This window comes from Portunus trituberculatus, chromosome 50 (genome assembly GCF_017591435.1).
Source record: "Portunus trituberculatus isolate SZX2019 chromosome 50, ASM1759143v1, whole genome shotgun sequence".
Lineage (NCBI taxonomy): Eukaryota > Metazoa > Arthropoda > Malacostraca > Decapoda > Portunidae > Portunus > Portunus trituberculatus.
This window is the reverse complement of record NC_059304.1, coordinates 1,350,001-1,372,428: the sequence shown is the minus strand read 5'-3', so window position 1 is coordinate 1,372,428 and position 22,428 is coordinate 1,350,001. Positions and strand designations below refer to the sequence as shown.

At 40.7% G+C, this 22,428-nt stretch overlaps 2 protein-coding genes across 4 annotated transcripts in view; one reads left to right on the top strand and one right to left on the bottom strand.

Annotated features, from left to right (window-relative positions):
* Positions 1-3,244: 3,244 nt before the first annotated feature.
* Positions 3,245-7,763, top strand: LOC123500182 (ras-related protein Rab-21-like). 3 transcript variants are annotated; one of them, XM_045248912.1, is made up of 7 exons: positions 3,258-3,464; positions 3,645-3,735; positions 4,001-4,128; positions 4,694-4,826; positions 5,373-5,528; positions 6,801-6,892; positions 7,346-7,763. In XM_045248912.1, exons 2-7 carry the CDS (start codon positions 3,693-3,695, stop codon positions 7,424-7,426), a joined length of 633 nt encoding a protein of 210 aa, XP_045104847.1. In that variant the 5' UTR covers positions 3,258-3,464; positions 3,645-3,692; the 3' UTR covers positions 7,427-7,763. The 3 variants fall into 3 exon arrangements, with proteins under 3 accessions (XP_045104849.1, XP_045104847.1, XP_045104846.1); XM_045248914.1 differs by having other exon boundaries at positions 3,245-3,735; positions 7,349-7,763; XM_045248911.1 differs by having other exon boundaries at positions 3,263-3,735.
* A 220-nt stretch (positions 7,764-7,983) lies between these two features.
* LOC123500181 (calpain clp-1-like) overlaps positions 7,984-22,428 on the bottom strand; it is a 27,538-nt gene continuing 13,093 nt past the window's right edge. Inside the window, 12 exon segments of the mRNA XM_045248910.1 lie at positions 7,984-8,626; positions 11,347-11,510; positions 11,855-12,035; positions 12,393-12,557; positions 12,989-13,174; positions 14,119-14,222; positions 14,225-14,234; positions 14,735-14,903; positions 16,177-16,311; positions 19,278-19,395; positions 20,244-20,313; positions 20,955-21,134. Coding sequence (XP_045104845.1) covers positions 8,414-8,626; positions 11,347-11,510; positions 11,855-12,035; positions 12,393-12,557; positions 12,989-13,174; positions 14,119-14,222; positions 14,225-14,234; positions 14,735-14,903; positions 16,177-16,311; positions 19,278-19,395; positions 20,244-20,313; positions 20,955-21,134 — 1,695 coding nt within the window. The 3' untranslated portion in view covers positions 7,984-8,413.

The following is a 22,428-nucleotide window of genomic DNA, read 5'->3' as shown; positions in this document are numbered from 1 at the left end:
TGATCTTTCTGGGACAGAAGATCAATTGCATTATTCACCGCTTCTGGATTTTTTAGTATAGACTTCACCATTTTCAACTGCGAATTCCATCTTGTTGCATTTTGTGTCTGAAGGACAATCCCTTTTGATCGAAGGTATGGAGCAGCTACTGTTGATTTCTTGATGGAGTTGATCAAGGATGCAATTTTCTGAAGTGTTGTAGAGATAATTGAGTTCTTTACCTCGGAATGAGCAAACCCATCTCTCACACACAGTTGCTGAGAATTTGCAAAACATCCCATTCTTTGAGGAAGGTACGACAGAACACTATCTAAGCAGGTATCCTCATCTTCATCAACAATGTTTGGATTACATGAATTTTCAGCCTCTTCTTCCTGATCTATGTAGAAATTTGGTAAGGAAATGTCAAATGCTTTCACCATTGAAGATGCATTATCAACTACAACTTTCTTCACTTTACCTTGGATATTGAACCAACTGACAATTTCCTCGTACGTTGATGCAATGTTCAATGCTGTGTGTCGGCCTTCAAAAATGTCACAACCAAGGACACGAGACTTCAATTCCCAGTCTCTCGTATAATACGTGGGTTGTCCAGTGGGTTGCCAACTTGCCATACTTCATCATATATGGTATTCACATATTTGCCACCAAAGCAGTAAAAAACAAGGATTATCAGAATTTTAGTATGACTGACTTTTTTCACAATTACAATTAAATTACAATTACTTTGTAATGTAATTATTTATAATTACAATTACTTCATTAAGTTATACATCCAATTACAATTACAATTACAATTACATACTTATATGTAATTAACTACGTTTCAATTAAATTACAATTACATTATTACTCCAACCCTGGTCTACTGCACGACTTCTTCTTTTCGTCTTCTGTAAAAAAAAAATAAATAAATAAATAATAATAATAATAATCCTGTCAGAGGCATCAAATAAATCATTAGTCCCCAGAGCATAGGGATTATATAATATTTGATGCCTGATAAGACTCTTCCCTTCACCTCTCCCTTTACGACAATAAGTATTTCACTCTAATTTTTGTTATAATTTTCGCTTCAGTATATTTTTGTAAAGCGTGATGTACTAATTTCATATGCAACCTTTAGGCTTTCCTGCGATACTCGTAAACTTAAGAAGAATAAAGCACTTTCTAGACTGGAGCCATATATCTACTTGGGCGCATGATCGCTTCCAGTTAAAACTAAAATAAAAAAAAATAAAATTGCCCAGTGCAAATCCGCCTTAAGACTTAGGATAGTAGATTGATCACAACCCTTTACACTAGTACAAACATGTGTATATGAGCGTGTGTTGATGTCCTAGATGGAAAAGGTGAACTGACCATGGGTTACAAATTTTTGGGAAAAGGCTAAGATGTTAGGAGTCCCCTCCACCAAAAAAAAAAAAAAAAAAAAAAAAATGGTATGCAGCCTTATTTCATAAGAAGGAGAATCTCTAACTCAGGGGCTCTCAACTTTTTTTTTTTTTCAGTCTTATGTAGGCCTACCCCTTGAAGTCTTTCAGTATTGGTCACGTGCCCCTTACCCACAATGCAGCGTAAGGATGGGTAAAAATAAATGTTTGATTTATTGACTTACTTTATTAAGTTTAAATTGTGTTATATGCGGAGCAGACTAAATTTTCAATTGTTATGAGTATGTCACTATGAGTTAGTGTCGATGGGAACTATAAAAAGGTACTTCACAGGGAAACACTATGTGACTAACATTGCAATACATTTATCAACACGGAATTACATTAGATATTTTCGACCATTGTGGCAGCGAACTAGTGCTGCTTGCAGCTAGTTGCAACTTGTAACTAGTAACAGTGATACGGAAGTCACTGTGTGTGTGAAAAGTATACAAAAATAATAAATCAGAACTAAATATTATAGGTGTACAAGGTTGTGTGGCAACCGAAATCCAAGAGAGCTTTCTCTCAAATGACATACTTCAAGAGTTTCCTTGTTAACGTTGTTCCAGTGAAGGACACATCTAGCAAAGCACATGTAGGCCACATTGAATATTACAAACAGTTTTGCAGTTATTCAAAACTAAAGTATTTTGAGAAACCTACTACGTATCTACCCCCAAAATTCCTCTCACGTACCCCTGGGGGTACGTGTACCCCAGGTTGAGAACCCCTGCCAGTCTAACCTTTCTTTCCATTTAGTATTTCTCTCTGTCTTTCCATAAAGTGAATGTTGGATATTAATTTATTTCCCTTTTCTCTTGTTTCCGGTCGTATCATTTCCTCTCTGTTTGAAAGAGAAAAGTTTTAATCGGATTATTTACATTAAGAGACAGGTGTAACATTTTTCTTCTGGTTTCACTTACATTCAGATTCTTCCATGGTTAGATACTGATAGATGTTGTTGCATTGATGGTTGTGAGCATAGCTTGGTGCTCAGTGAGTTCTGGCGAGGAGGGTTGAGTAAATATAGTTTTAGAAAAAAGAATGGCCAACCAATTGAGCTTAGGGTGAGATGATGATGATGATGATGATGATGATGAACGCTCACATCTTTTGTTATATATAGAAGGATTGATTAGAGTTTGAACAGTTTACAACACAAAAGATTTATCATTCTACTATCGCCACCATCCACCGTCATCACCATTATCAAGACCATTATCATTTATGAAATCTTACTTATTTACTTAATGACCGATTAAATGACTGCCTGACTGACTGACATTTTATTATTTCTTTATGATTAATTTTATTCATCATTGCGTATCTACACTTAAACAAAGATCACGACAGATAGCGACACTGTCCTGTTCATGTTTATGGGTTATCACACTGATAACTCTTATCTGATCATATCCACATAAGATTTAAAGGTACATTCTAGTCCTATCACAGTTCCATACTTGCAAGATAGTGCCAGTTGTCAATTGCCAAAGCTAGAACTCGTTTATTTATTTGTTTATCTATTCATCTATTGATCTATTTTCGTTTTCAGAGTATGTGGCTGTTTTGAGTTCATGTGTTGTTACCATACGTTGCACAAGTATATATACATACATTGCCCAGTCATTAGTCATTTCCTCATTACCTCAGTACGGAGCAATACACACGACTGATTATGACTGACTACGATTCTACACTTCAATAACACTCTTCAGCAAATGTAGTGTTGCCTTTAAGCACGTCGCAATAATATTCCCTCAGTTGCTCATATGAACGAAGCAATAATCGAGAAATATCACCATTAACGTAATCTACACGACACTATACTTTCACCAGTGTCTCGATATATATGACCTGATAAGCAAAGTGAGGTTGATGATGATGGAATAACACAGCTGGCGGAGGCTGGCAATGAGTACAGGTGATGCGGGCAGGTGACGTGACGAGGCCCCTCAGTGTGAAGACCATGGGACGCAGGAGGAGCCTTGAGCTGGGTACCGCGTCCTTGTGTACTTAACTAAGGTACTATTAAGAGTGCCAGATACTGACATAGCTTTAATGACTAAGTGACGTGGAAACAAGACAAAATTACAGGAAATACAGAGAAAGAACAGTGAAATTTTGTGACAGCCACTGGCTTTATCTCAACGAGTGATAATTTAATTGTGGACTTATAGATACAAAAGCATCTTATTTGTCCAGGATCCACAGTGTGTGTCTTCTAAATGCAAGTTGAGTGAGGGCTCCACGATGAAGACTGTAGCGGTGAAGATCGTCATTCTGGGCTCGCAAGGTAAGGAAGAGGCTAGGGCGAGGCAGCAGTGGTAGGTTGCGAAGCACTCCTTGCCACTACTACCGCTGTGTCCTTGCCCCGCCCCCTACGTTTTTGTCATGATGGCTGGCTGCTGATGTGTTGTTACCACGCTATTTTATATTTGAAAGCACGGTTATTTTATCATTAGAAAACTTCAAAATATCATAGGTTAATACAAGCCAAGGTATGCTATGTTAATCATTAACTATATTCAGTAATGGATTCATATTTCATTGTGTCGCAGGTGTGGGCAAGACTTCCCTAGTGACGCGATACGAGACCAAAAGCTTTCAGAAGAACACCAGCTCCACCATAGGCGCCTCCTTCAGCAACGTGGACGCAATCATTGATGATGTCAAGGTCAAAATGCAGGTATAGTACGCAACACACGGTTTAGAGGACACCACGCGCCCGCACCAATGCCAGTACCAACCCTCGACTTTGCCTCACACTCAGAGACATTTAAGCTCTTCTTTCTTTTGCTTTGAAATCCTCATGAAGATTCATCAAGTTTCATATCAAAGATGTGAAACGTTTCTCACTTGTACTCTTATGTTGTTACATGCGGTCATTACCTTGTTTTGCAAGGTTAAAACCATGCGTGCTTTCTCTGCTATGTATGATGGTATAGAAAGGATTCATGCGATGACTTTGTCTACTACTACCACCAGTACACAACTGATAATGAATTGATACCAGAAAATGGCAGTGCAGCTCTGAAAATAATACGACAATATATTAAGTTTGTGGATTACACGGTTTGGCGCAGGAGTAATTAAAGCTGATTCAGTTGTATGACTCACGCTGCACCACTGTTAATTATCCACACGGCCCTCCATTGCCACAGTGCAGGGGAGCGTCTGATGCGGGATGCGGACTTAATAGAGGTGTATATGCCTGATTGTGGCCTATATATAAGTTAACTTGTTGCTTGTAGGTATGGGACACTGCGGGCCAAGAAAGGTTCCGGTCCATGGCGCCAATGTACTATCGAGGTGCCAACGCCGCCCTGCTCGTCTTTGACCTGACCAAGTACGACACCTTCACTGACGTCAAGGCGTGGGCTCATGGTGAGGAGCGCGTTGGTTTGTGTGAATGGAGGAATAGTTAGTGAAGTTTTTCTTATTTATCTTTTACCTTTTACTCCTTCCTCTCTTTCTTTTATGAGGAAATTGTACGATTTTTTAAATATTCAAATATCAAGTTTGTCCTATTGCATGCATATCAAGAAGAGACTCTTGATTTTACATAAAGTTGAATACTGTACTATATGAATGAGATAATCTAAAGATTGTCTCAATAACTAAATACGTACAGTATGTGTCTCCTCTACCCTGACCGTTCTTCTGTATCTTTCTCACTCCTGTCACGTGATCTTTTTAATGCTGAATTTCCTAGAATATATCATGAACAGAAAATTTTAGAATTTAAAAAGATATAAGTTGTACATAAAAGTGCGACATACTAAAATGGAAATAAGATAGAAATAAAAGCTGTCCTTTTACTTAATTCTTGTTCTCCGGTAGACTGATTCAGTTCTGTGGTGGTCTTACATAAATACTTCAGTTTAATTCATTAGCCATTCATGTTATTCTGATCACATGTTTCCTTCCTAGAGTTAACGCACCGAGTGGAGGGCGAGCTGATGCTGGTAGTGGTGGGGAACAAGGTGGACCTGGCGGAGCAGCGGGTGGTGCAAGCAGCCACCGCCAGGAACTACGCTGCCTCCATTGGGGCGCCCTTCTTTGAGACCTCGGCCCTGGACAATACAGGTGAGTCTTCCTAGTGAGGGATGACTTCACTAATCTACAAGCTCTAAACGTCAATTATCGAATTCTTCTATTATTATTATTTTTTTTTTCAAGTTCCAAGCATCATATTGTGAACGACTTCCTTATTCTATTTCCAAGTTTCAGACTTGGCATGATAAAATCAAGTTTAACACATGAGCTTGGAGTTAAGCGATCACTAGATTATTGAAAACGACATCTTTCACATGAAGATTTTAAAACTAATGAGAAAGCTTTATATGTTCAAACAGTTCTCAAGATCGATATAAGTAAGCATCTCTCTCTCTCTCTCTCTCTCTCTCTCTCTATATATATATATATATATATATATATATATATATATATATATATATATATATATATATATATATATATATATATATATATATATATATGTATGTATAAGAGAGAGAGATCGGTAACCAATAAAGTATAATGTTATTATAAGCTCTCCTAAGGCACAATACCTCAACACAGAGGCGATGAAATCATAGCTTTCCTTTTGTATGAGATCACTCTCGCAATGAGTAGTGACTGATGGCGCCTCGTGGGGGAATAATGTCGCCATCAGCTTTATGTTCAGACCTCGCGTTCCAAGTCTTGTCAGGGTCCTTTACCCGCTGATTGTCTTGATGCCTCTCTCATGAAAATTCAAGTAGCGGGGATGTATGGCAGAGTGAGACTAATAACTAAGAAGCAGCAAACACTAGAGATGAAAGATCACTCCCATACCATCCTTGGAGTCCCCTTCTACTGTTTTCTGATCAGTTTGTTTGAGGGACCGGCACTTCAGTGGGCCTTTTTTTTTTTTATCACAATTTTTGTTGCCTTTGGTCGGTCTTCCCTCTTACATAAAAAGTGTGAAAATGTAAAAAAAAAAAAAAGTATAGGAAAGCGTTCTAGAGGTTATGAGTGAAAGAGATGAAAGACGAGAGACACAACAGTCCACTAATTAACTCATGCATAAGTAAGATGGAGAGAAGGGGTGGAAGTGAGTAGGTTTTGTGAAACAGGATTGCTGGAGGGAGGGAGGAAAGCAACTACTTAATAGATAGGAGCAGAGAAGCAGCAACCATGGAATTAATAAGGGAAGACAGCAAGAGATGCAACATGAAAGGCGGGAGTGGAAAGATTCAGACTTAGTATTATCATATGATTCAAAAACTAACCTTCTGTGATGATCATGTAAATCAGGTAAAGTTTTTAGTATTTCCCTGTACTGTGCGTGAGGACGTGGTGCTGCTGTTGTTGCAGGTGTGCAGGAGATGTTCCAGGAGGTAGCGGCCAGGATGGTGCAGCAAGCAGAGACAAACACTAACTCGAGTCTCAGAGTGTACGCAGCTGAGGTAAGTGCTGGAGGTTGTTGTCAAGGCATTATTGATGAGTTAAGTATCAAGACATTTGCACCCTTATTTTGGCTAATTCTTTACTTATCTTTTAGAGCACCAGCACTGAAGCGGGCTTTTTTTTATATATTTTGTTGCCCTTGGCTGGCCTTCTCTCCTGCATAAAAAAAGTCCTTGAAACTTGAAATGCAATACTCAAGTAGCATGAGAATAAACCGTATTAACTCTTTCAGTGTTATCTGGCACATCTTTCCTTAATTAGTAACCACTCTGCGACATTGCTTCTTGTTCATCAGTGACCTCGAATGATTATACTGGATAGAAACTGCAACATCTATCTTCTTGATCATCATCTTCCTTGTTCCCACTTATAAAAATTTAAGACATTGTTTTTTTATCATGTGAATTGTTGCATATCCGGTGAAGGTGTTGTTTACAATCTTCCTTCCACAGCAGGGCAAAGACCGCCGAGGCTCCATCCTGCAGCTGAGCGAGGATAGTGGGGAGCGGGCGAAGGGCGGGGGCTGCTGTTGAGGTGCTGATGTGTTGCTTGGGAGACACTGAAGCACATGCCTAATTGCAAACGCACACTGTGATAAACACTACACATACTGCACACTCTTGTTACATGACGATTGCAAGACTGAGGGTGTTGTTTTTGTTGGCCCTGAACGCTCTCTTGTCCTATGGTGCACTCATTACTCTTGTTGCTGTTAATTTGATTGTTGCTCTTATACTTTGTTGCTTTTATATTGTTTTATGTTACAAATTCCACGACCATCACCATCACTACTACTACTACTACTACTACTACTACTACTACTACTACTACTACTACTACTACTACTACTACTACTACTACTACTACTACTACTACTATTACAACTACTGCTACTACTATTACTACTACTACTACTACTACTACTACTACTGCTGCTGCTGCTGCTGCTGCTGCTGCTGCTGCTGCTGCTGCTACTACTACTACTACTACTACTACTACTACTTTGATATATTCCGGCTAGAGGCCGTCATACATGTAGCTCAGACATTACATAATAATTAGATATTTATTGCTCAATAAAAAATCCATCATACTTTGAACACTTAAACCTTTGTATTTCACTCAACAAAACAATCAATGACAAAAAATCCATATCACTAAAATATCACTCGAAATACACGTCTCTGCTTCACCAGGAGGTGTGAGAGGACGGAGAACAAATTGTGCGAGGGCCGCAGTCCAGCGAGGTTCGGTGGGTATGGCACGTGTGACGGCTGGGACAACCATGCATGACTAAAAAATCCTAAAATGTCATTTTAATGAAACAATACTGATGACATAAGGCTCACATGAGGGAACTCCCGTGCGCGCTTTTGTGTGTGTGTGTGTGTGTGTGTGTGTGTGTGTGTGTGTGTGTGTGTGTGTGTGTGTGTGTGTGTGTGTGTGTGTGTGTGTGTGTGTGTGTGCTCTTCCAGCTGCACTGTATGGGGAGAGATGAGGCTCCCGGGGTACCAGACATGCTAGTTCCTGACTTCAGTGAACACCCTGAGCAGGAACTCCCCGGTCATCTCTGGTTCGAAGGTGGAGGGTACGATGGTGTAGAATCCTGCGGAGAGGCGGAACCTTGCAGTGACCTCCCGCGTGTTGAGGAAGAAGGGCACCTTAGCGCAGCTGGCGTTGTACCTGAAGAAGTCTGTGTCCAGCTTGGTCCCGGGCTGGCGTCCAGGTGGCAGCTGGTTCGGGAAAGGAACGCAATAGTAAATGTGAATGCCAACTTATAAGTGCCTGAACAGTCTGTAAGGATCACATCCTCTGTGACTCAGGCCACCACTGACCTGAGCCTTCCTCTGTTACATTCGTCACTCAGCAGACTTCACAGGAGCTTCGGAGAGCTGCAGCCTCGCGGTGCTTTCAAAAGTGTGGAATGAAGCAACATTACTTTTAGATTTATCGCACAGTTGGACATCATCGATTAAGATCCATCTTTCTTCTTTTCCATATTACTAAGAAGTAATGTAACTATGCAATCTTGTAGTTTACGCGGGGAAATATTGTTGTGTGATATAAGGAGTCCACTATAGTATAGATAGAGATAGAGCAATTTAAAATATTGGAAAGGTGGTGTACGTATATGGTATACAAACATACACAAGAAAGTACTATATACACCAGCAGAGGCGTGAGCACACAGGATGGAGTAAAGCAAACAAGGAGCCACCTCCCGTGGTGCTCTGGGCAGGAGTATTTAATTCAGTTAGCAGGCAAGAAGGGTCAGCGGCGGCCAGGCCACACGCCTGTTACAGACTACATCACACTGCAAGCATCACTCACAGTACACCACCTTCTTGTTTTATTGGAAAGAAACTCTAATTTTTAAGAACATTAATTAAGTTGAAGTAAGAGTTTGTGTCCTCTATCTGCCTCAGCCTTTTTTCCACATTTCCCACATTGAGCATGACTGATCGCTAACCGCTTGTGTCCGCCTGTGTACCTGCGGTGTGCCAGGCTACTGGCTCCTTCAGGGCATCAGTATTAATGTATCACTCATACTGAAAAGTTATATATATATATATATATATATATATATATATATATATATATATATATATATATATATATATATATATATATATATATATATATATATATATATATATATATATATATATATATATATATATACATATATGTATACATACATATATATACATATATATATATATATATATATATATATATATATATATATATATATATATATATATATATATATATATGTACATATATATGTATATATATATATATATATATATATATATATATATATATATATATATATATATATATATATATATATATATATATATATATATATATATATATATATATATATATATATATATATATATGTATATATATATATATATATATATATATATATATATGTATATATATATATATATATATATATATATATATATATATATATATATATATATATATATATATATATATATATATATATATATATATATATATATATATATATATATATATATATATATATATATATATATATATATATATATATATATATATATATATATATATATATATATATATATATATATATATATATATATATATATATATATATATATATATATATATATATATATATATATATATATATATATATATATATATATATATATATATATATATATATATATATATATATATATATATATATATATATATATATATATATATATATATATATATATATATATATATATATATATATATATATATATATATATATATATATATATATATATATATATATATATATATATATATATATATATATATATATATATATATATATATATATATATATATATATATATATATATATATATATATATATATATATATATATATATATATATATATATATATATATATATATATATATATATATATATATATATACATTGCTGTAGCATTGAGCTACCAATACAGCAGGCAACTTGCAGCATAGCTCTTAATCTCTGTGGTGAGGGCAGGGCACAGGATGTAAGGTGTAGGGTGCAGGGTCAGAAACGCAAGTATCAGAGTGCAGTGGTACAAGGAGTGCGGGGTACTCACGAGCGGGGCGGGGCCTCCACAACATAGTGAACACAGCCACCCACACCACCCGGGCGGCGGGGGCCCGTCATCGGCAGGCCCCAGCGGCGCGGGGGCGTCCAACTAAGCCAGTATGGCGAGAACAAGCGACCACTAATGCCAATTTGCTTCACCAATTTCATGGTTACGTGCTTAAGATTAATTTTAAATTTAGAATTTTTATTGTTGAATAAAACGGTGAATCAAGTAAATATTATGTAAGGTACCTATCTATACTTATAACTTGAAAGTCGTTGTGTGTGTGTGTGTGTGTGTGTGTGTGTGTGTGTGTGTGTGTGTGTGTGTGTGTGTGTGTGTGTGTGTGTGTGTGTGTGTGTGTGTGTGTGTGTGTGTGTGTGTGTGTGTGTGTGTGTGTGTGTGTGTGTGTGTGTGTGTGTGTGTGTGTGTGTGTGTGTGTGTGTGTGTAATTCACCTCCTCGGTCGCCTGCTGGTCACCCAGCCAGTAGTCTTCCCCATTACGGAGTGAGTTCAGAGCTCATAGACCAATCTTCGGGTAGGACTGAGACCACATCACACAACACACACCGGGAAAGCGAGGCCGCAACCCCTCGAGTTACATCCCGTACCTATTTACTGCTAGGTGAACAGAGGCCACACATTAAGAGGCTTGCCCATTTGCCTCGCCGCTTACCGGGACTCGAACCCGGCCCTCTCGATTGTGAGTCGAGCGTACTAACCACTACACTACGCGGTGTGTGTGTGTGTGTGTGTGTGTGTGTGTGTGTGTGTGTGTGTGTGTGTGCACGTGCGTGCGCCTCACCTTGTACAGAGTGAAGCCAATGGGCACGTAGTCCTTGCCGTAACGCTTCATCTGGCGCACGTTTTTCTGCATGAGTGAGATAATGATGGTGCACAGGTCGTCATCGTCCTCCTCGTCAGGATCCTTCAGCTCCACCGTGTACTGGGGATTCCTGGCGAAGGTGTCTGGTGGGAGGAGTCGGGTCAGATATGGCGGAAAGAAAATTATGAAATCTATGCAAGAATAAAAAGAAGAAAAGAATTGGTAATATAGAAATAGTGTGTTTATATGAATAGATTCAGAACAGAAAGAAAACGAGTAATCTAAGAAAGTTTCATTGATCTTTCACTACTGACGAATGATTGTAGACAGCGCTCATGAGGGTTAATTATATGAATTAACTCTGCTGTACTACCCTACCTCTCCCAGCTGACTACATGAAATCAATCCCTCAAACACCCCTGGAGGGATCTAGAGGCATGTTGCTGCTTGATTACATTGTATTACCTATTAAATACGTGGTACTTACTGATGAAATTCCTACAGCCGCCTGCAGTGTGGTTGGAAACCCAGGCCCCTTCATACATGATATTTTTCCAGCCCCGCAGGATGTCCTCTGGTATTTCATTGCCGTTGCTATTGTCGTCTTCGCTGAAGAACTCCGGGGTCACATCACAGATTTCCACCACGGTAAAGTTCTTGATGAAATCCTGAAATAGATAAAGAAATAAACTAATTAATTTGTTTATCCATCTACATACCGGGCTAGCAATACCACATCACCACAACGACAAGGGACATAGAATAAATACATCACTGAGATGCATAAACAATGGTTGAGGTTAGAATAGTTACGTTATTGAGGATATGTCATGATCTGAGATTATACTATCAAGATCTAACAAGATGACGATGTAGATAATAAGGACTAAGAGTAACTAACCTGAACATTCATCCAGAACTAACGAGAACACCACGAGTGAAAGAGGTGTCTATTGAGAGGTGATCGAGGTGAAAAGCAAGAATGAGCATAACAAGAATGATGGTACGAACAAAGACTAACTAACCTGAAAGCTCATCCAGAACTCTCCGTCGTCGTTGAAGGTGAGGCCAAGTTTCTCCCTCTCACTGGCAGGAACCGCGGCCCACTCAGGAGATTTGTCGCTCCAGGAACCTGTCCACTCTGTCTCGTTGCCCCAGGGGTTGTGCAGCCTCAGGAGGTGCGCCTGGCCCTGCATGACGCCACCATTGTTACCATCTCAATTACCGCACCTTACACACACTCCTGTCTTGGCCATTGCCTAATTTTTTATGCAGGACTTTGAGGATTTACAATTTTTTTTTTCTAAAGCCACAGATTTTGTTACAATCAAGTTATCTTCAATCAGTTAATCAATCAATCAATCAATCACTCTCTCTCTCTCTCTCTCTCTCTCTCTCTCTCTCTCTCTCTCTCTCTCTCTCTCTCTCTACATATCTATCAATCTATCTACTTATCTACCGATCTATCTGCTAATCTACTAATCTGTTCTCAACACAACCACCAACGCACGGCAGCTGCGGGGCCACCATGCAGGAGCCACACCACGCACAGCAGCAGTAGAAGTGAGAGCGAGTAGAAAGGCTTGGAGGAGGAACACAACACGGCGGACCCAACACTGACCTCAGGGAAAGCCAGGGTAAGGTTCCAGTTGGTTAAGGGAGCGAGGATGTGGGGCAGATGAGAGGAATCCTTGTGGCGTGAGGTGATGCCCGAAGCAGAGGCCACGCTTCCCAAGTGCTTTATCATGGACCTGAGAGCACCGTGGAGACGCGGCCTGTGCATGTGGGGCCTAATGTTTTTCTGCTCCTGGAATTTAGATGAAGGGAGATGAGGGAATAGAAGATCAACGGGAAGATAGAGAGTGAGCTGGAGTCACAGAGGAAGATGCACAGGCCAGGAACAATGCGGGAGGAAAGTCGTATATGGTGCCAACCACTGGCTAGCTCAAAAGAAGATGTGAGGGGAGGGATTCTTGGACCATGGAGGAGTCTAGAGTGGGATGAGGCCTGTTGTGTTATTGTAGGGATACACAGTACATTATGTAGCCGCTTTGGAACTGAAGGGACACTCAAGGCATAATTTCAAGGGTAAGAAAAAGGCGGAGGGAAAAGAGAACAGGAAGAAGAGACAAGCAGAGGAAAAAAAGAAGAGACAGCATATAAGGAAAGCACACGAGTAATAATAACATGGTAAGAGTAACAGTGAGTAAAAGTAGATGAAACATAGAGAGTAAGAGTAAGAATAAGAGAGTAAGTGGGAACAATTCAAAGTAACATAGAAGCAACACTGAACATTATAGGGTGTGGTCTTCTTGATGCACACGACGAGAGAAACTGTGTTGAATCAAGCTGTGGGGAATACAAGTACAGTAAGCGAAATGGTAGAGTGGTGGCGTCAATGCAGAGTGGAGGATTCTGCCGGCAGACTGCAGTATAGGGAATATTAAAAGAGCTGTAACTGTAAAGAAGAAAAGGAAAAAGCTACATGTTGTTAGAAGCGTGTAAGGAACAGAAAAGTCCCTGTAACTATAGAGAAAAGAGGGAGAAGCTGGTGTAGACTTATGAAGCTTATAAGGAATATTAAAGGCCCTGTAACTGTAAAGGAGAAAAGTGAGAGGGAAGTGTAGACTTGTAATTGTGAATAAATAAAGAAACAAACTGACATGGACTTCATCATACTCAAAAACGAATAGGGAACAGCTGAAGGAAGCAAGAGAAGTAAGATGGTGCCAGTGACTACGTGACACTGACCGTGAGTCTCGGGGCTGTGGCGAGTGAGATAGCGGTGATTCTGGTAACGGAGTAGGCGTGGCGTACGATGAGACCGTTGGATAAGATGCTCTCAGGACGGATGCCGGGTGGTCAGGCTGGAGGGCAGGACAGGAGGTCAATGCATTGGCAGGACATGAATTTAACCCTTTCGCGACACTAAAAGTACCGTATTATAAGATCTTCAAACCATTATCGATATATGAAAGTGATTTAAAAGAATAGATTTTCCAAAGTTAGGTCAGAATAACGTTTAACGTTAGCTGTAAGACACAAAGAAATGTCTGAGTGGCTTATGATTCTATGAAATATATGGCAAGTACCAGTGGAATGAATTTATCGTTACTTATTATATATCATAAAAATGTTGACAGTTTTATGTTACCTTTCTGTCTGTCGTCCTTATTCACCCTCGATTCTTACAGTGTAGCAAGAATAGTAAATAGAAAAGCGACATCAGCTATACAATCTTGCAACATTGAGAGTTTATTACGTTATCTCACTGTCTATTACTCTCAATTTTTCTACCTGCATAAGAATAAGAGGCAGAGTTGCACCACTAGCCTCTAAACCTTCCACCGTGTTAGGCACTACATACCTCGATGGCACAGCCGATGAGCGCCCCCCTGCGGGACGCCTTGAACAGCCTGGCGAAGAGGTTGGGCGGCGGGGAGCGCAGGTCAATAAGCTCCACCACGCCGCCAGTCAGGTCCACCATGCTCTCGTTGATGTTGCCACCGCGTAGCGCCTCGTAGCCCCCGTACATCCTGCCGAGGAGGGTGTGGTTAGCAGGCTGACAGAGGCGCAGGCAGACACTCAGAGATATTGATAGGCAGAGGAACAAGATGACAGACAAAGACAAAGAAACACACAGAGAAATGAACAAATAGATAGACAAATGCAAACGAACACACTACCAAACGCAGATGCAGACAAACACACACACACACACACACACACACACACGTGAGACGTGGAACAATTTGAGTGAAGAAGTGGTGTCAGCAACGAGTGTGCATAGTTTTAAAGAAAAATTGAATAAATGTAAAATGGAGACGGGGCCACACGAGCATAAAGCCCAGGCCCTGTAAAACTACAACTAGGTAAATATACACACACACACACACACACACACACACACACACACACACAGACACACCGCGTAGTGTAGTGGTTAGCACGCTCAACTCACAATCGAGTGGGCCCGGGTTCGAGTCCCGGGGCCGGTGAGGCAAATGGGCAAGCCTCTTAATGTGTGGCCCCTGTTCACCTAGCAGTAAATAAGTGTGTGGAGTGTGATGTGGTCTCAGTTCTACCCGAAGATCAGTCTATATGAGCTATGAGCTCGCTCCGTAATGGGGAAGACTGGCTGGGTGACCAGCAGACGACCGTGGTGAATTACACAAATAAGCAAAGTAAGCAAAATGACGCAATCAGGCACACAAGGGAACAAACAGAAAAAAACTTAGACACAGGCAGACAAAGACAAATATAGACACAGACATACACATACAAACTTAACCTTCCCACCAATGCTAACTGTGTGTTACTTTTCCCTCTATTTAAATAAACCCTCGACATTTTTTAATGAGCACAAATCAAATCACATTTACTAAACGTATAGTACTCAATCACACTTATCGTTGGCAGCGATGTCTTTCCAAATGGATTAACTTAAACATTCTTACTGAGAAGACGTAACATTCAAAGGATTATAGATATTCAGACGCAACATTCAAAGGATTATAGATATATCAAAGCACCAAGAGTTGGCAAGAGTCCAGCTGGCATCAGTAAGACCAGATCCTGTACCTATAGTACCATTTCTCATCAACGTCCACTAAACTGACCTCTCAACCTTTTCTTGTCTCGTTGCTACACCTCTGCCCGCTCATACACTGCCATGCGACGCTCAAGTGCGAGTGTATGGTAATTCAAGAGAGTCAGATACCAGAGTGTGATCTAAATGACTGATTGTGAAGTTATTATGAGAAAGGGAAAACACACACACACACACACACACACACACGGGACACTCACTTGGCGTAGGCTTTCTCCAGCAGGGCACACCAGAACTCATTCTTGGTGCGGGAGTGCATGAAGACCAGTTGGCCATGATAGGTGGGCAGCAGGTCATCGATCACCACTTCCTGCCACCGCCCGTACTGCCAGAACCTGTGTGACCCATCACATGTCAGCACCGTCAATTAGACACACTAATTAAGTAATCACTTGTCCCTTGAATACATATACTTAATCTTTTAATTATTAGTTTCCATAGTTGGGCGTTATAGTATTAAATTATCGCCCTAATTTATCAAACTAACGATATCATGGTATCGGTTATCTGAAAGTTTATTTTTCAGAGTTACCAATTCATCGTTAAGACCGATACTTTTGGTTCCAAAATAACGATAATCGATAATTCAAGTTTTTTTTCCAGTTAGCATAGAGGTGAGCCGCTCTTCCTGTGCTGATTATTGTTTGCTGGTAGATGACATGATCCAGTAGTGAAGTTTGCGTTCATAAAGTTTTTTCACCGCTACGTATGAAGTGTCCGGAGCGAGGCAGCCCTTGTGGGTGTAACATAGTTCATAAGGTCACCTAAGGTCTGCTACGGTAAGGTTTGTTCGGGTGAATATATTTAATGTTCATAATCTACCGGTCTTTTATTTATAAGACAAATTCCTTCTGTGCTACATTACGAACAAAGAAAGAGTTGTTATATGACAATCTGCAAGTGAGAAATAGGAATAAGATATGCAAGTCAAGTTAAGAAATGGAACCATGTGGGTATAGAGGAGAGAAAGAAGGCAGCTTGGTGTTGTGTGGCGCAGCCCGGGGTTGTGGTGGTGATGGTGGTGAGTGTAGCAAATGTAGCATGGCAGGGAGGCATAGCGGGGGGATGGGATGGGGGAAGTGGCGTTGGAAGGAGTTAATGTGGCTTAGTGTGGGAAGAGTACAAGGAGGGTGTGGCACAGTGTGTGTGTGTGTGTGTGTGTGTGTGTGTGTGTGTGTGTGTGTGTAATTCACCTCGGTCGTCTGCTGGTCACCCAGCCAGTCTTCCCCATTACGGAGCGAGCTCAGAGCTCATAGACCGATCTTCAGGTAGGACTGAGACCACATCACACTCCACGCACCGGGAAAGCGAGGCCACAATCCCTCGAGTTACATCCCGTACCTATTTGCTGCTAGGTGAACAGGGGCCACACATTAAGAGGCTTGCCCATTTGCCTCGCCGCCCCGGGACTCGAACCCGGCCCTCTCGATTGTGAGTCGAGCGTGCTAACCACTACACTACGCGGTGTGTGTGTGTGTGTGTGTGTGTGTGTGTGTGTGTGTGTGTAGTGTAGTGTTTGTATGTTGTGTTGTAGGAGTGATATGCGAATATTCTGGGGTGTATGATGCTTATGCTGTGTTGTGAGTATGTGTGCATTGTGTGTAGTGTAGTGGGAGTGTGGTGCTGGTATTAGGGAGAGTACGATGTTTGGGTGTTGTGTGTGGTGCAGCAGGAGTGTGGTGATCGAATATAGGGATGGCTATGGTGTTCAGGGCATGTGATGTAATATGTGGTCGAGGCAGAGTAGTGTTGCGGCCCAAGCCAATACGAGTGTAGTAGTGAGACAAGACTCGTTGCTTAGAGCGTTACATAAACACCCAAACAGTCTCTCGTCATCACACATACACACACACACACACATTTTCCCAGCATCTGGCAGACTGCTTAGCTGCGCAGCACGTGGACTTATGTAAACGTTCACGAGATAAGGCACCGGGGAGGTCATGACTATCCCTGCAGTGTCTACGTCAGTCTGAGGAAGAGGAGATGATACGGATAACATTGTCTGGTGGTCGGCACACGAATGTTCACGTATGACAATGGACATTATATCTGAAACACTTCAGCGACTCACCACTAGTACAATAACAAGCCTATGCTTGCTAAATTGGATTTTAAGGGCGTTTTTATGGTTCTAACAGAATAAAAAAATTTCCTCATTATCAAAAAGAGAAACATTATTAATAACCCTGACTAATCATATTTGTGGTCTTTGAAAGTAGTCGTGGTGAGAAAGTAAAGCGTCTCTAAATACGCACAATAATGTCGAGTCATTGTACGAAACCGCGTTACAGAAATCGAGTGAAGACAGATGGAGGTTGTTAAGACGCGAGGCTGTGCTGACGAGGCGCTGGATGATGCATGGGTTTGGGTTACAACGGCCTCGTCCTTGAAGGCTAAGGGGTGTGTTCAGTATATATTAGCATGGGAACAGCGGCAGGGCAAAGAGGGCAAGGAGTCATTTAGTATACATGCTATATAATTATATTCAATTCATGGGAAGCAGTCGTGTAATTTGTATGAACAGTCATATTCATCTTCATTACGTTGATATTAATATCAAAAGCGTTAAACATTGGAACAGCGGTATAGCAAGAAATGAAAGTGAGTGCGGCAGGTTATTTTACTATATAACCAACCGCCAATTTACTCCCGCCACCACTCGCTCACTTCAGACCTGCGACTTGTAAATGCGTTCATGAAAGTTGTATGTTCACGGCGATCAATTGAAACACGGGTTGCGGGTTTCCATCGCGGCGTCCTACTCCTGTTTGCACAACACTGCTTGTTTATTGAAAACCTCGCCCTTCCCTTCCTCCTCACCGGTATACACACGGTGATTTCATTAATGTTTAAGAGTATTTATTGTGTCTGCTGCGTTACGTCATGGATTGATTGAAAGTTTGTTGCACCTAGATCGGTATAAATAAATAAATAAATAAATAAATAAATAAATAAATAAATATATATATATATATATATATTTTTTTTTTTTTTTCTTTCTTTTTTTTACGAGGAGCTGTTAAGAAGGGCAACAAACAGGCTGAATAAAAGATCCACTGAACGTGCGAGTCTTCAACAAGTAGTCTGAACATCATTAAAATTATGAGAAAAAATCTTGAAACCTTCTTCAAATTTCATGATTAAATCACATGACATAACATACGATGAGATAACGAAACAAAAACTTAAAAACAGCTAGCTTACTTAGCGTTCGTGTTCTCGTGTTCATCATTTCCATGGTAAGCCATCACTACCTCTTAATATTCCCCATCGGCAGCCATAGATCATCACTACTTACTTAAAATGGAAGATGCCCGCGTACTGGTGAGTGAAGCCCTGGTCGCGGGGTACCACCACATGGAACAGGTGGGGATGCTGCGTCAAGTTAGCCACGGCCGCCAGAAGCCAACAGTCACCTGCAACACACGCCGTATACAGACACTCATCACCACACTTCTCATGATTCTCATGATACCAATATTACATGTGGGCTTATATGATTGTCGTGATCAACTCACAAATATCTTTGTCAGTGATCTTTCTTTTTTATCCAAGAGATTCTGATCAAGGGCAACAAAACCTTAAAAAGAAGGAAAAACGGAAAAAGGAAAAAAAAAAAACCTCACAAATGATGTACACATATGCATACGTGTGTGTGTGTTTCACTGTTTGATCTGCTGCAGTCTCTGACGAGACAGCCAGACGTTACCCTACGGAACGAGCTCAGAATTCATTATTTCCGATCTTCGGATAGGCCTGAGACCAGGCACACACCACACACCGGGACAACAAGGTCACAACTCCTCGATTTACATCCCATACCTACTCACTGCTAGGTGAACAGGGGTGAAAGGAAACACACCCAAATATCTTCACCCGGCCGGGGAATCGAACCCCGGTCCTCTGGCTTGTGAAGCCAGCGCTCTAACCACTGAGCTACCGTATGTATGTGTGTGTGTGTGTGTGTGTGTGTGTAATTCACCTCACCTCACCTCGGTCGTCTGCTGGTTACCCAGCCAGTCTTCCCCATTACGGAGCGAGCTCAGAGCTCATAGACCGATCTTCGGGTAGGACTGAGACCACAACACACTCCACACACCGGGAAAGCGAGATGTGTGTGTGTGTGTGTGTGTGTGTGTGTGTGTGTGTGTGTGTGTGTGTGTGTGTGTGTGCGTGCGTGCGTGCGTGCGTGCGTGCGTGCGCGTGTGTGTGTGTGTGTGTGTGTGTGTGTGTGTGTGTGTGTGTGTGTGTGTGTGTGACCTACCCAGTTCTCCCTGCTGGATGTCGAACCTGGTGGCTCCATCGATGAAGAACTGTGGGTTCTGGACCATTTCCTGTAAGGGGAAGAGAGGGGCAAGGGAAGGCAACACTTGGTTATTTAGTACAGTGCAGCACCACGCACAGATAAGCTAATATACCCATAAATCTCATGTACAGTACATCAACGCGCCACTGAGCTACCACTCCCCTGCATTATGCAAACCTGATTTATATCATGTTTTCTCTCAGCCTAAATCTGTCACCATATAAATAGCAACAATGCACTACTATTACTTGCAACATTCATAATAGTAATAATAATAATAATAATAATAATAATAATAATAATAATAATAATAATAATAATAATAATAATAATAATAATAATAATAATAATAATAATAATAATAAGAAGAATTATTATTTTGTTATCCATAATGAAAATAACAGCAACAACAATAAAAAAAATGGTTATGATGACATAAATGATGAAGGTAATAATAATAATGATAATGCAATGATAAGAAAAAATAATCACAACAACAACTAAAACAACAACAACAACAACAACAACAACAACCACTACTATATACACGTACCCAAAACTACATAGATAAAAACACACGAGACAATAATAGCATCAAGACACACACACACACACACACACACACACACACACACACACACACACACACACACACAGGTATATACTCACAAGGGGCCTCTTCCATTCATAGCTCCTTCGCGTGACACCATTAAAGTTAATGGAGAAATTATTGGGTAGAAACTCCGGGTCACTGTAAAGTTTTCCGCTCGCTAGGGCCTCTTGACGTAATATTCGGAAGGGCTTCTTGACTGGTCTGCTGGCTGCCTTAACCTGCCGCTGGTACGTGTACTGTTGGGAGGGGAAACGGAGGTGAGAGTGTGGTGAGAACTGAGAAGGGATGACGTAAGGGAGCACTACAGGAAAAGGAGGAAGAAGGCAGAAAGGTAAAAAAGATATGATAAATGGAAAGAAGGATCCCCACACCGCCCTTGACATCACACCCTGTGTGTGTGTGTGTGTGTGTGTGTGTGTGTGTGTGTGTGTGTGTGTGTGTGTGTGTGTGTGTGTGTGTGTGTGTGTTGGGAGAGACGATTCATATAGCTATATAATCAATTTTCAAAATAGTAGTTAAGTTAGTACGGAAAACATCATAAACTACACCTCCTCCTCCTCCTCCTCCTCCTCCTTAGCGTCGTAAGTTCATCTTCAGATTCAGGCAAGATCAGAGCTTGTTATTTCAATGCCCGTAGTTTACGAAATAAATTTAATGAGCTCCAAGCTCTTATATATCAAGAAAACTATGACATCATCGGCATCACAGAAACTTGGATTAATACAACACACAGAGATTACCTCGCAGAATACTCACTTGATGGCTATAACATTTTTAGTAGCGAGAGATCTCACCGTACAGGGGGCGGTGTAATGTTTTACGTTAAAAGTAATCTTCGTGCTCGTGTGATGCCAACTTCAACCATTGCAAACATAGATGTCAATTTCATTCATATAGAAAATAAATCCCGAAGAATATCATTAGGTCTCGTCTATCGTCCTCCAGCCCAGTCACCCGCCACAGACGAACAATTGTATGAACAAATCGCGGACATTTGCTGCGTAAACAATTGCATAATTATGGGAGATTTTAACCTTCCAGTCACAAGGTGGGGCGAACCACTGACAGCTCACGCTGGCCAGCAGCTGTATAATAGCATGCTTGAAAGCTCCCTCCACCAACACATCAAGCATCCGACAAGAGGAAACAATATCCTTGATATCGTTCTAACAAATGATGAGAATACTATTGAAAATGTGGAAATTGGACCAGAATTCAGTTCCAGCGATCATCGCACCTTAAAATTCACCATAAATTTTGACAAAGGAAAAGTGAATGAAAGTAAAGAAAAAGTGCCAGACTATCGGCGTGCAAACTACACAAGACTCCGTATGCAGCTTGCATCCATTGACTGGAATATACTGCTGGAAACACCAGATGTAGATAAGACATGGGAGGTGTTTGCTGAAAAGATAAATGATACAGCTAAGATGTGTATACCACTAAGAAACAGAAGGAAAATACTAAACACCAAACCGAAATGGTGGAATAATGAAATTAAAAGCTGTCTTCTAGCAAAGAAAGAAGCAT

Coding starts and splice junctions, on each gene's coding strand:
- LOC123500182 (XM_045248912.1), top strand. CDS start 3,693: ATGAAGACTGTAGCGGTGAAGATCGTCATTCTGGGCTCGCAAG. Junction 4,827..5,372: donor CGTCAAGGCGTGGGCTCATG/GTGAGGAGCGCG, acceptor TTTCCTTCCTAG/AGTTAACGCACCGAGTGGAG. Junction 6,893..7,345: donor TCAGAGTGTACGCAGCTGAG/GTAAGTGCTGGA, acceptor TTCCTTCCACAG/CAGGGCAAAGACCGCCGAGG.